The sequence below is a fragment of the Microcebus murinus genome, chromosome 3, assembly GCF_040939455.1.
Source record: "Microcebus murinus isolate Inina chromosome 3, M.murinus_Inina_mat1.0, whole genome shotgun sequence".
NCBI lineage: Eukaryota > Metazoa > Chordata > Mammalia > Primates > Cheirogaleidae > Microcebus > Microcebus murinus.
In genome coordinates, this window is record NC_134106.1 from 31,554,990 (window position 1) to 31,567,697 (window position 12,708).

The 12,708-nt window shown below is 35.2% G+C and overlaps 1 protein-coding gene across 4 annotated transcripts in view; it reads right to left on the reverse strand.

Moving 5' to 3' along the window:
• The window catches only part of SOS1 (SOS Ras/Rac guanine nucleotide exchange factor 1), a 140,857-nt gene that overhangs the window by 16,740 nt on the left and 111,409 nt on the right, over positions 1-12,708 (reverse strand). For all 4 annotated transcript variants that reach the window (XM_076000691.1, XM_076000690.1, XM_076000689.1 and 1 more), the window contains 3 exons: positions 12,010-12,129; positions 9,255-9,417; positions 8,642-8,759 (listed from right to left, as the gene is read on the reverse strand). In XM_076000691.1, the coding sequence (XP_075856806.1) occupies positions 8,642-8,759; positions 9,255-9,417; positions 12,010-12,129 (401 nt within the window). The remainder of the gene's footprint in view (positions 1-8,641; positions 8,760-9,254; positions 9,418-12,009; positions 12,130-12,708) is intronic.

The window sequence follows — 12,708 nt, forward strand, 5'->3', positions numbered from 1 at the left end:
TGTGTGATCTTGTACAAATAGCCGGGTCTCTGTGTGCCTTAGTTTTCTCATCTGTAAAATGAGAGGGTTGCTGTGAGAAATAAATGAGTTAATTTACATATAGGCTTAGAATTGGGACTGACAAAAGTAAGTATTAATTTTCTATGGTGGTGATTGTTGATGTTGCTATTGCATCTTGTGCTATACTCTTAAGCTTCTGCATTTTCCCCCAAAGTACTGATTTGCTTTGGGGGAAAAAAGGGGGAGGTGTGGATATCTGAGTTCATTCACTCAATACACGTGTACTGAGTTTCTGCTGTATGCCAAATACTGCATGAGATACTGCAGATACAAAGATGAAAAAGACCTCAAGGAGTCCAGTGCTCAAGGTGTCCCTGACCTCAAGGAGCCCAGAGCTTTGAATTGTGGACTACTACAGTACAATTTGGTAAGTGCTATATATTAGGAGGTGCTATGTTAGTGGTAATACATAAGATGCTATGGAAATACAAAGGAGGTATTCCTAACTCTGTCTTGAGCTGGTAGGATTAGAAAAAGCATCAGAGACAAGGTGATACTTAGAATAAGTCTGAAAAAAATGAGAAGTTTAAGGAATAGAATAAGATAGAAGGGCATTCCAAGAAAAGCAGTGATGTATATAAAGCCACTGATTTGTGAGGAGGCTTGACAGGCATATTTAGAGATAATATGGCTACACATAGGTTGTGCATCACATAGGGGTTTGGTGCGTGGGGTGGAGGAAGAGTGGCAAGATATGTGGGTAGACGTAGGCAAGGGCTAGATTAGGGGCTCTAAAGGCTTTTGTGGTAGAGGTATACTTTTAAATACTAGAATTTTTGGCTACACTCTTGAAAAGATTAAATGATTCAACTCAATATTGAACAAATCAGCAATAAGGGAATATGACTGACATCAAAGCCTGTTTGGTTTTTAAAAAGCATCCAGTTATTAAGTGTATTAGTTACTTGACTATTTCTTAGCACCTAGGCCACTCTTGATGATACATTCACAAGACAAAGTTACTGTGTGTTTGGTAAACACAGGTTCTTTTGTTTTCCACATCTGTCTGTTATTTGGCTTGTTTACTTTCAGCCAATCATACTCTTCTTTATACAAGTTGCATGATCCACTTAGCTCAATGTTCAGTTTGACAAACATGTCAGTAAGACTGTGCATATTCAATGACAGCTAAAATCAACTTTTCATATTGGTCATAAATTGATGGCCCACCTGCAGAAGAGTCTGTGGGTAGTAGACTTGGCATAGGTCATATAGTGCCTTTTGTTAAGGTGCTTAACTTTTATCCAGGAGTAAATAGGAGATATAAGCATCCCTGCATTCTAAAAGGATTACTCTAGTTGTACTTGTGAAGCAATGGGTTGGAAGGAGTTAAGACCACAAATAGGAAGAACAGTTAGTAGGTTAACAATAGTGAGATGATGACAGCTGCTCTGGAGTCTATGGGGAGAGGGAAGGGGATAAATATTTAAGAGGTAGACTCCCTAAGAACTGATTAACTGGTTTGGGGAGGAGATAGGGGCAGTGTGCTTGGGTGACTGGGGGTGGGGAGGACTGATGGTGTGATGACTGACAAATGGGAATACAGGGGGAATAGTAAGTTGATGGGGATGTCATAGGTGTTAAAGCACACTTGAGTGTAGCACTTTGGGATAGTTCAGGATAAAATTTGGAAATTATTTTATGCCTAACTGATGGCTAGTTAAAAGAACAAAAAATCATAGCAGTGATGTCCAAGCTTTGTTGATCCTACACTACATCAGTAAAAAAATGTTTCAGCATACGCCTTCAAAAAAAAAAAAATATATATATATATAATTTGAATAAAAATGTAGTACATATAAATATGTATATGTATAATATAGACCTGAGTATTATATACTAGTAAAGCTTAAATTTTTCTTTGCTTTTTCTTTTTTTAAAATATAAGTAGATCTACTTATTCCTGTACTTCAATAGATCATTTTCTATCCCGTACTCTGAAGGCAGCTACTCTAAGGAAAGGGAAAGCAGAGCATTATGACATAAATAATAAAGAAGGATAAGGTTTCACCTCTTTGCTGATTCCTTTCTCAAGCTTACCAGGACAAAGTGGCTGCTCAGGGTTCCAGGTTCCCATAGCCCTTTGTCCACACTTTGATTTACACGTTTCTACAATATAGTGTTTATACTTATTACGTAGTACTATAATTTATTTTTCTGCTCTTTTAAGGGAGCAGAAACTATGGAACTAGTCTTATTTGTCTATTCTCAGCACCTAGCCCTAGGTATGGCACATAAGAGGCATTTAACAACAACAACAAAAAATTTTTTTGAGACAGAGTCTCACTCTGTCACCCCAGGTAGAATGCAGTGTGTCATCATAGCTCACAGCAACCTCAAACTCCTGGGATCAAGTGATCCTTCTGCCTCAGCCTCCTTTGTGGCTGGGACTACAGGCACCTGCCATGACACCTGGCTATTTTTAGTAGACATGGGGTCTGACTCTTGCTCAGGCTAGTCTCAATCCTGAGTTCAAGCAATCCCGCCTTGGCCTCCCAGAGTGCTAGGATTTACAGGTGTGAGCCACCAATGCTTGACCTTCAACAATGATTTTGAGTGAATGAAAGAAGCATATTATTTTAAAATAGAAGAGAGACATTTAAAGAATAAACCAGGATGTGAGAATCAATTCTTAAATAGCTGGAAAGCTCGAGTGGAGACAAACCAAATTTACGAAAAGAAAGGAGGACATAAGATCCGAGCTATGTAAGAGGAAAGAGCAAAGCTACTGCTATAGTTTATGCACAGATGACAAATTTGGTTAAGGTACATCCTTTTACCTTAGAGGAAATGTTAGTTTGCCCACATATCCAGCCTACCTATGAGCAGAACATTTTCTCCATACAGAGAAAAACTGAGATATAGAACAGAAGTCTAGCAGTGCTTTGGAAGGAGAAATTGCCCTACTTTTATTCTGTAAATGGTAGCAATGCCAGCAAAAGACTTGAATATGAATTCTGGTAAGATGATAAGAGGAAATAGAAGTGTCCGCTACTACCTCTGACACTCCCTCATAGAAGGAGTTTGAAAAACAGTATCCAGAATTAAGAATCTGGAAGGAGTATCTATAAACTACTCTATAGACCATACAGAATTCAGATGCAGTGATAACATCTAGCTCTACCCACTGGATCAGAACCATAAAAAGTTGCCTGACGAACTCCAGGGACTCATAGCTTGAGAGTAGCAAAGATCTTCCTGGAGCAGCAGAACTGTCCAGGAATAGCTGTAGATAAACTATTTTAAAAGAACAGAAGCTCAATAACCAGGAAGGTGAAGAGAAAGGGTAGGAAGGCTGGCAGGTGGGCTGTCTCTGTACCTATCAAACTACCTACACATATTTGTATTCACTCACTAGATCACACAGCTCAGCTTAAAACACCTTACTGAAATCATACCCAAAATATAGGTCTGAAACCTCCTTTTTTCCATTTAAGACCATGTTATAAAGATCAGTTAAGTTTATAAAGATCTGAGAGAGTACTTCAGAGAGTTCAGTTTGTATGAATCAATACCCAACTATCAGGGAGATGGGACAACAGGTGCCAAAGAGTCCAGTGAACAGGCCCTGAGGTTTTGTTACCCTAAAGATTGGGGTTTGTTTGCCTGGGAATAAATGATTTTTTATAAGAACATGGGTCTTGACCAGTATGAGGTTTTTTGTTTTTTTTTTTTAATTTCAACATATTATGGGGGTACAAAAGCTTAGGTTATGTATATTGCCCTTGCGCCCAACCCCAGTCAGAGCTTCAAGCATGTCCATCCCCCAGACGGTGTGCATTGCACTCATTATGTATGTATATACCCACCCCCTTCCCCCCACCTGCCTGATACCTAATGAATGTTATTGCTATATGTGCACTTAGGTGTTGATCAGTTAAAACCAATTTGATGGTGATACATGTGGTGCTAATTTTTCCATTCTTGGGATACATCACTTAGAATGGATAGGAGTCTTTAATTATTTGTAGTAAGAAAGAATACCTGGAATATTTTTTTTAAAAGTAGTATCTGAGGGAAAGTGGCATGGGCTTTTTTATGGGACGTAGAGAAAGAAAAAGATGCATGTATGTAGGGGAGGGGTTCCTGCTGCATATGTGTGGTTAGTTTGTCATGTTAGCACACAAGTCGCATGTTATGGTGATGAAGCTATAGCTCTTCCCAGGGTGGAGACTTTAGCATGGTAATGAGGAAAGTTTACTTGGGTTTATCTATAGTCTGCAGGGGCTAGTTTTAGCCAGCTAGGTAGTCATAGGCCTCACAAACAAAAGGCTGTAGACCAGGTTGATTGTTTTAAGTTGGCTGCATTTGTATAGTCTCTGGAGACTCCTTTCTATTTATATAGTTTCCTTTTGTCTCTGTGTACCAGAGACCACAGGATATCACTAGTGGCATGAATATAAGCTAAGTGAGTATAATGATTGTATTTTTCATATTTCAAAGCACCTGCCATAGTACTGGCACTTAGCAGGTAGTCATGAAATATTTGTCGGCCGGGTGCGGTGGCTCACGCCTGTAATCCTAGCTCTCTGGGAGGCTGAGGCGGGTGGTTTGCTTGAGGTCAGGAGTTCAAAACCAGCCTGAGCAAAAATGAGACCCTGTCTCTACTATAAATAGAAAGAAATTAATTGGCCAACTGATATATATATAAAAAATTAGCCAGGCATGGTGGCGCGTGCCTGTAGTCCCAGCTACTCGGGAGGCTGAGGCAGTAGGATTGCTTAAGCCCAGGAGTTTGAGGTTGCTGTGAGCTAGGCTGACGCCACAGCACTCACTCTAGCCTGGACAACTGTCTCAAAAAAAAAAAAGAAATATTTGTTGGTGGCTCACACCTATAATTCTAGCACTCTGGGAGGCAGAGGTGGGAGGATCGCTCAAGGTCAGGAGTTCGCAACCAGCCTGAGCAAGAGTGAGACCTTGTCTCTACTAAAAAAATAGAAAGAAATTAATTGGCCAACTAAAAATATAAAGAAAAAATTAGCTGAGCATGGTGGCGCATGCCTATAGTCCCAGCTACTCTGGAGGCTGAGGCAGAAGGATTGCTTGACCCCAGGAGTTTGAGGTTGCTGTGAGCTAGGCTGATGCCATGGCACTCTAGTCCCAGCAACAGAATGAGACACTGTCTCAAAAAAAAAAAAAAAAAAAAAAGAAAAAAAGAAAAGAAAAGAAATATTTGTCAACAGAGCAACAGGGTGAATGAAATGAACATCAGACCTACCTAGATCCTTTCTAGCTCCCTTATATGAACTGGTACCATAGTTACCACATTTAAGAACAATGGCTTTAATGTTTTACCAGAAAGAGAAAAAAAATGTACTCATTATTTTTATATCAAAAATTTGGGGGAGGGAGTTGGCAGGAAAACTAGGAGTTTATGATAATATATGACAAAAAAGCTTCATAAAATCAGCAGAGAATAATTAAATTTAAGATCTTATCCTTTTGAAGAAAAAAAGCAAAGTAAAACAAGTAAAAATAGAAATGGGAACGATATATTGAAATAGGGAAAATTAAAAAGTGATTTTTGTGATATAACTGAATGCTAGTATTTTTAAATAATGAAACAATTCTGTAGCAAGAAAGATACTTTCCTAACATGATAAAAAAAGCATTTAATCAAGCAAGTAGCAAAATTAATACCTATCCCCAACTGTAACTGAGTTTCATACAGAACTTCTTACTTTTGAAGTGTCTAACGGGGATAAAGCTGCTTATTTTTACCGTTATTTTCAAAGCTTTGTTTGGGAAGTTAATGCTAAGACAAATGCTATAAAGCATAAGAGAAATAAGGTCCAAGGAAGAGACACTGTATCATTATTTGTAGACATGATTAAGTATTTAGAAAACTCTCCCAAAGTAAATATGAACTATAGATAAACAAACAATATTTAGAAAACCCAAGGAAATGAAAAATTCTTGGAATTAAGGGTAACTAGATGAATGCCATTCAAACCAAAAATACCCAGGAAAAATTAATAAAGGGAAATGCTAAATATGATACATATTCTTTCCAGATTAAATTACATATTTTTCTAATAGTATTTGGGGGCCCAAACTTATAAACTTCACTTAGAAAAATCAACGGACAAAAACTGACAGAAACTTGCTGAGCACAGTGGCTCACGCCTATAATTCCAGCTACTTGGGAGGCTGAGGTGGGGACCACTTGAAGCCTGGGCATTTGAGAACAAAAAAAGAGAAAATACTGAGGAAACATTAAAGAACCGACTTTATCATCTGTGAAAACATTACAAAGCAGAGTTTCTCTGCCTTGGCACTTTTGGGCCAGGTAATTCTTTGCCATTAGGTAGCGTCATGTTAGCAACAGCTCTCTCCTCTCCCCACTAGAAGCCTGCAGCACCATTCTAATTAGGACAATAAAAAAATCTCCAAACATTGCTAAATGTTCCCTGGGGGGGTATAAATTGTCCCCAGTTAAGAATCACTAATTATAATGTGACAATCATTAAAACTGTGGCACTGGTATAAGAAGTCATTTGGTAACAATATGTATTAAAGAAGGAGGTCCCATATGGGGAGAAAGAATCATTCAATAAACCTAGAATAAACAAATAAACAATTTGGTGGAGAAATAAATTTGGGTATTTCATCTAATATCTAAAAGAGACTTCAGTTTGATAAAAGAGTTAAATATAATTTTAAGAAAATTATAAAAAAGCTAGAAGAAAGTATGACTGAATATTAAATTATTAGATTATACAAACTTTCTAAGGTTAGAAACAAGAGGAATCATAATGAGAAAGATGGACAGAGTATATAATTTAAAACTAATACATTTCAACAAAGAAAAACTAAAAGGAAGTTGGTAAAAATGGTGCAGAAGATATGCAAAAGAACATGAACAAGAGGGAATGCAAATATTAAAAAAATGTATGGGAAAAATGACCATAGAATAGAAATTATTACAATAAATAGGTAGTAAGTAGTTTTTAATCTGTGAAAATAATTGAAATGGGGGGCGGTGGGGGTGAGGAAGAAGTATCCAAAGTTGGAAACCATGGGATGAAATTTGCTTTTTGATACACTTCTGATAACAGCATAAATGAATATAAGCTTTTCAGAAAGCAACTTAGCAGTATGTACTAGAGTTAAAAAACTGACACCTTTTAACTTATGCAGTCTCTCCTTATCCAAGGGGGATACCTTCCAAGACCCCCAGTGGATACCTGAAACCATGAATAGCACCAAACCCATATATACACTCTATCTTTTCTCATAGATACATAATTATGACAAAGCTTAATTTATCAATTAGGCACAGTAGATTAACAATAATATTAAATTTAATATTAATATTAAAGTAGAACTATTACAGTACATTGTAATAAATGTTATGCAACTGTGGTCTTTCTCTTGCCCTCTTAAAATATCTTGTTTTTGGACCACAGCTGAATATAGGTAACTGAAACTGTGGAAAGCCAAACCAAGGATAAAGGGGGAACTACTGTAATTCTTCTTCTGGTTATCTATCTCAAGAAGATATTCTCAAAAACAGAAAAAGGTATAAATGAAGATATTAATCATAACATTATTAAAGAAAGCAAAAAGACAAGAAACAGTGTGTCCAATCATAAGGTAATGGTTAAACAAATTGTCATGTCAACTTTATGGAATATTATTCCATAAAGCCATTCTTAATTATTATGAAAATTATTTAATAAAATACAAAAATATAATTAGGATATAAGTGAAAAAAGTAAACTATAATAGGCACGCATCATATAATTACAATGAAATACAATATATATAGCAAAAGATTAGAAGTAAATACAAAAGTGGTTGGTATGAAGCCTAAACAATAAAATGTTGGACAATATGTTAATTGAAAAATATCAGGATTTAACATTGCTATGTATGATGTAACTTAAAACTATATAGAAAAAAATAGATACAGACAAGGAACAGGCAAAATTATGCCACATATGAAAAAGAATAAACACCAAATAGTGTGATAGAGGCCATAATTTCTCATGATAGCATATACATAGGCAGAGAATGAAAGAGAGATTATAGATATGAAGGACAGGAAATAAATGATGGAAGAAGACAAAGAAAACTACAGAAAGGGAGATTCAGATGGTAGACTCAGTCTTAAAAGGAAGAAAAAGGTACTTCCTTCCTTTAATGCAGAGGGGGGAAAAAAAGAGCAGACGAAGAGAATAAAAAATTGATGTGCCTAAGGTTGGCCCAAGGACACATGCACAATAATTTTTAGCCATGTGCAACTGTTTATAAAAAAAATGATTATGGTTGAGTATGGTCAAGCCTCTTTTGTAATTTATTAAAATTTAATTAAAAAGCTTTCTATGAGGATAAAACACAAGTATTATATAATATCTAATGGATACTCAAAATGAAAATAGAAAATGAAATATATATATATTGGACTTGATCTTAAAAAGTCCTAATAGAGAAAAATTCCAAAGGGATTCAGGTGCTAAATATTTGTTAAATAAATATTTTCTGTGGCATATTACACATGTAATTATTCAGTCATTTAATGAAAAAAAGTGTCTATTTTATCTAGAAATGCAATAAAAATTCAGAAAGAAATACTTACCAAAGAAAGGCACACATGGTGGATTAATAGACCTGAGTTTTGCCAAATATTTCTTATAGTGATCTTCACTCAATTCATGAGCTTCTTCTAAAATTTTCTTTTGGCGACTTGGTATTTGCTACAAGAAGAAAAATATTTAGGAGGCATACATTTACAAAAGGAATCACAGGTCATACCAAAAAATATCAGATTAATAATAAGGCTCAAACACAACAGTGTCAGTTTAATTCTAAAATTGTAATACTGCTTCAAACAAACTACCTTCATAGACCCCAGTACAAACTTAAAAGAAATGTAAGTGTGTATGTGTGACAGCAGTCAGTCCAGTTTATCTTGCCATTCCTAAGTTATGTGAGCATTTAATTATACATTTATACAACAAATTAAGTGCTGAAATTTTTTCTTTTTCTAAATTAGGCTGGAACCTGTAAATGCATTTTAATGGGAATGCCCTATTTTTTAAAAAGCAATCAATTCATTATGTAATTTTGATAATTCCATCTCTTAACCTGCTACTGAAAAGACAGATGAGACATTTTAAAATTGAAGATCAAAATTGTTAAAATCCTAATTTTTATAATAGAGAATGAAAGTTCATTTTAAAAACACCTACCTCAAATGTGTGGTCTAGTCTGTAAACAGGTGATGAGTTCATGGCACTGACAACCTCAAGGACACCATTAAAGTTATTCAGCTCTTGAAAGACTTGTAGAATTTCAATTATTCGACTCACCACAGCTACTCTTTCTTCTAAATTTTCAGTTTCTACAATACATCTGGTAATCAAAAACAAAAAAAATTAAAAATTTTAGAGTTTTTTCAATAAAGCTATGGCTTAAAGAACTTAGTAAATAAAATAATGTAGAGTGTGGGGGTGGCTATCATGTAATGACAGAGAAGACACATTCAGAGTGATAGATGGAAGGATACTGGAAGATAAGGCAATGCCTCCAGTCAGGTATGCTGTTCTTTGGTGTTTTCCAGCCTGGTAGAGTCAACCAATCATTTTCCTGTTATACTTGGTGCATCCTCTATCAGCATTAGAATTAACTGATGAATCCTAGCACTCTGGGAGGCTGAGGCAGGAGGATCTCTTGAGGTCAGGAGTTCAAGACCAGCCTGAGCAAGAGCAAGACCCCGTCTTTACTAAAAATAGAAACAAATTAGCTGGACAACTAAAAATAGAAAAAATTAGCCAGGTGTGGTAGCGTACGCCTACAGTCCCAGCTATTCAGAAGGCTGAGGCAGGATTGCTTGAGTCCAGGAGTTTGAGGTTGCTGTGAGCTATGATGACATCACTGCATTCTAGCCATGGGTACAGAGCAAGACTCTGTCTCAAAAAAACAAACAACAAAAAAAATTGGAGTATTCGTAAAATTTTATTGGAACACAGCCAGCATCATTTGTTTATCTACTGTCTATCACTTTCTGCGCTACAGTGGCAGAATTGAGTAATTGTGACAGACTGTATGTCCCACAAAGCCTAAAATATTTACTCTGTCATCCCACAGGCCCCAACCTGGTTCAAACAGATAGCTGCTAATCTCTTGTTATTTGCAACAAAGTATGGAGAAGTTTAAACCTAATGGTGTCCTCAAGAACAATGGAGGCAACTGGAAAGAGATTAATAGATCTAATGAAGATATAGCCTAGATACTGTAGGCAAGAGTAATTTGCAGGAGAGAACCAGGAAATAAGACAGCTGAGAGGAGCTGTCTTAGGCTCAGAACAAATATCAAATGGGGAATTCAGAAACCTACCTTCAAAGAAGCCACAATTTGATTGGATTATATTGTGTAGCAATTTATGCCTCAAAGGAATTGTTGAAAACAACAGAGAAATCAGCTGGCAATTAGTGGAGTTTAACAGCTGGGTGTGTGTGGTCAGGGAAAGAGTGGATTAGAGTCCCACTGCCTTCCCAGGGTGACTGTGGGCATACCCAATCTACATCTTTCTTAGGACATCCCAGCATAACGTGTGTGTGTGTGTGTGTGTGTGTGTGAGAGAGAGAGAGAGAGAGAGAGAGAGAAATAGGCTTCACTAAAATAATCTAGCTAGTCACTGAACAAATAAGCAAGCAGCAATAATAAGCCCTTGGAAAGGGGGGCAGGGAGTGGGGGACTAGTACTCAGAGTTGCTACAATATATTATCTAAAATGTCAGGTTTCTGACAAAAAATTACAAAGCATGCAAAAAAAAAAAAAAAAAAAGGAAAGTATTACCTATACACTGGGATAAAAGCAGGGAATAGAAACTGCCTGTGAACAACACATATCAGATTTAACAAAAAAAGATTTCAAAGCAGCCATTATGAATATGTTCACAGAATTAAAGGAAAGCATGATAAAGAAGTTAAGGAAAGTATTGATGATAATGTGCAAAGAGAGAATATCATTAAAGAGACAGAAATTATAAAAAGGAACCAAATAATGAAAATTCTGGAATTGAAAAGTACAATAACTGAAATAAAAAACTTCCTGGAAGAGCTCAATAGTGATTTAAACTGATAGATGAAGAAAAAATTAGCTAACTTGAAGATAGAGCTATTGTTTAGAAATAAAAGTGAAAAAAAGATTTTCTCAGATAAACCAAAACTGAGAGCATTTGTTGCTAGTAGACCGCTACAGAATAAATAATAAAGGAAGTTCTTCAGGCTGAAAGCAAATGATCCCAGATGATACTTTGAATCCACACAAAGAGCACCAATAAAGGTAATTATGTAATTATAAAGACACTGTAAATGCATATTTTTCTCATTTCTTCCCTTAATTGATTTAAAAAGCAACTTTATAAAATAATATGAATGTATTGTTGAGTCTATAACATAGAAATATAATACATGTGTAATATATTGCCAGCACAAAAGAAGAAAGAAAAACAAAGCTATAATGGGCTAAGGATGATGGCAAATGGTAAAGTAATAATTTTAATAATATATTATTTGATTTGCATCATTAATTAAATGTAATACATATTACAAAAAGGGTAGAAAGCTATATAGAAGTAGCATTTCTATATATCACTAGAATTAAGCTATCAGAAATCCCAAGCTGATGCTGATAAATTAAGATGTATATGATAAACACTAAAGCAATCACTAAAAGAACCTCAGATAAAATATAATGAAAAAATCATTACTGAAATTAAAATGCTGCATATTGTCATTTTCATTCAATGAAAAGCACTTAGTGCAGAAGAAAGGAGAACCAGAGGAACAAAAAGAGATGAGACATACAGAAATAAATTGCATTGAAATTCGTAACATAATATGCCAAAATAAATTTTAAAAAATACAGAAAAAAAGAAAAAAAAAGAAATTCATAACATAGCTGACTGCTATAAAATATAAAAATACCAGGAATACTTACTTCTCAAACCACAGAGTGAGATTAGTGGTATGTCGGATCATTTTTAGAAGATTAGGAGAATTAATTTCTTTGTCTTCTTTTGTCCACACACTTCCAACTAATTCTGAGGGCTGAACAGCTCTAAAATGATGAATGCATAATGTTACATGATACTTTTTCTTCTAATATAGACACTGTTTTATTAAGTAAATGAGATAAAGAAAAACTAAATTCCCATGTAAACTTTCCTCTTACACCAACAGAAAGGTTTATGAAATGAAAACAAGGTATAACAAAAAATTATAAATACACATCTTTCTCTATAGATTTTTTAAAAAAACTATTCTTTTGGATATATTTGTGTACTTTTACTATTGCTTTATAGTAGCATTTTGATTTGGGAAAGGCTGAGGTTTCTCCACAATATCTTTCCTAGCACCTATAATCAATGCAATTCATAAATCTCTCTCTCTCTCTTTTTTTTTTTTTTGTCTAAAGGAGGGAAGGAAAAAAACCTATCACAAAAAGTTCCTGGGAGAAAATAAAATAGATTCTAATATTAAAATTTTTGGAAATATCTTTGGCGAGTAGAGATCTATAAATGTAGTTCCTTTTCTCATTTCGCTATTAAAAAATAATTTAGTTTGAGATTCTAAATAGTCCCCATTTAAAACCAGAAACAGACATTTTTGAGATAGTAGTTTTATCGATGTAGGATAG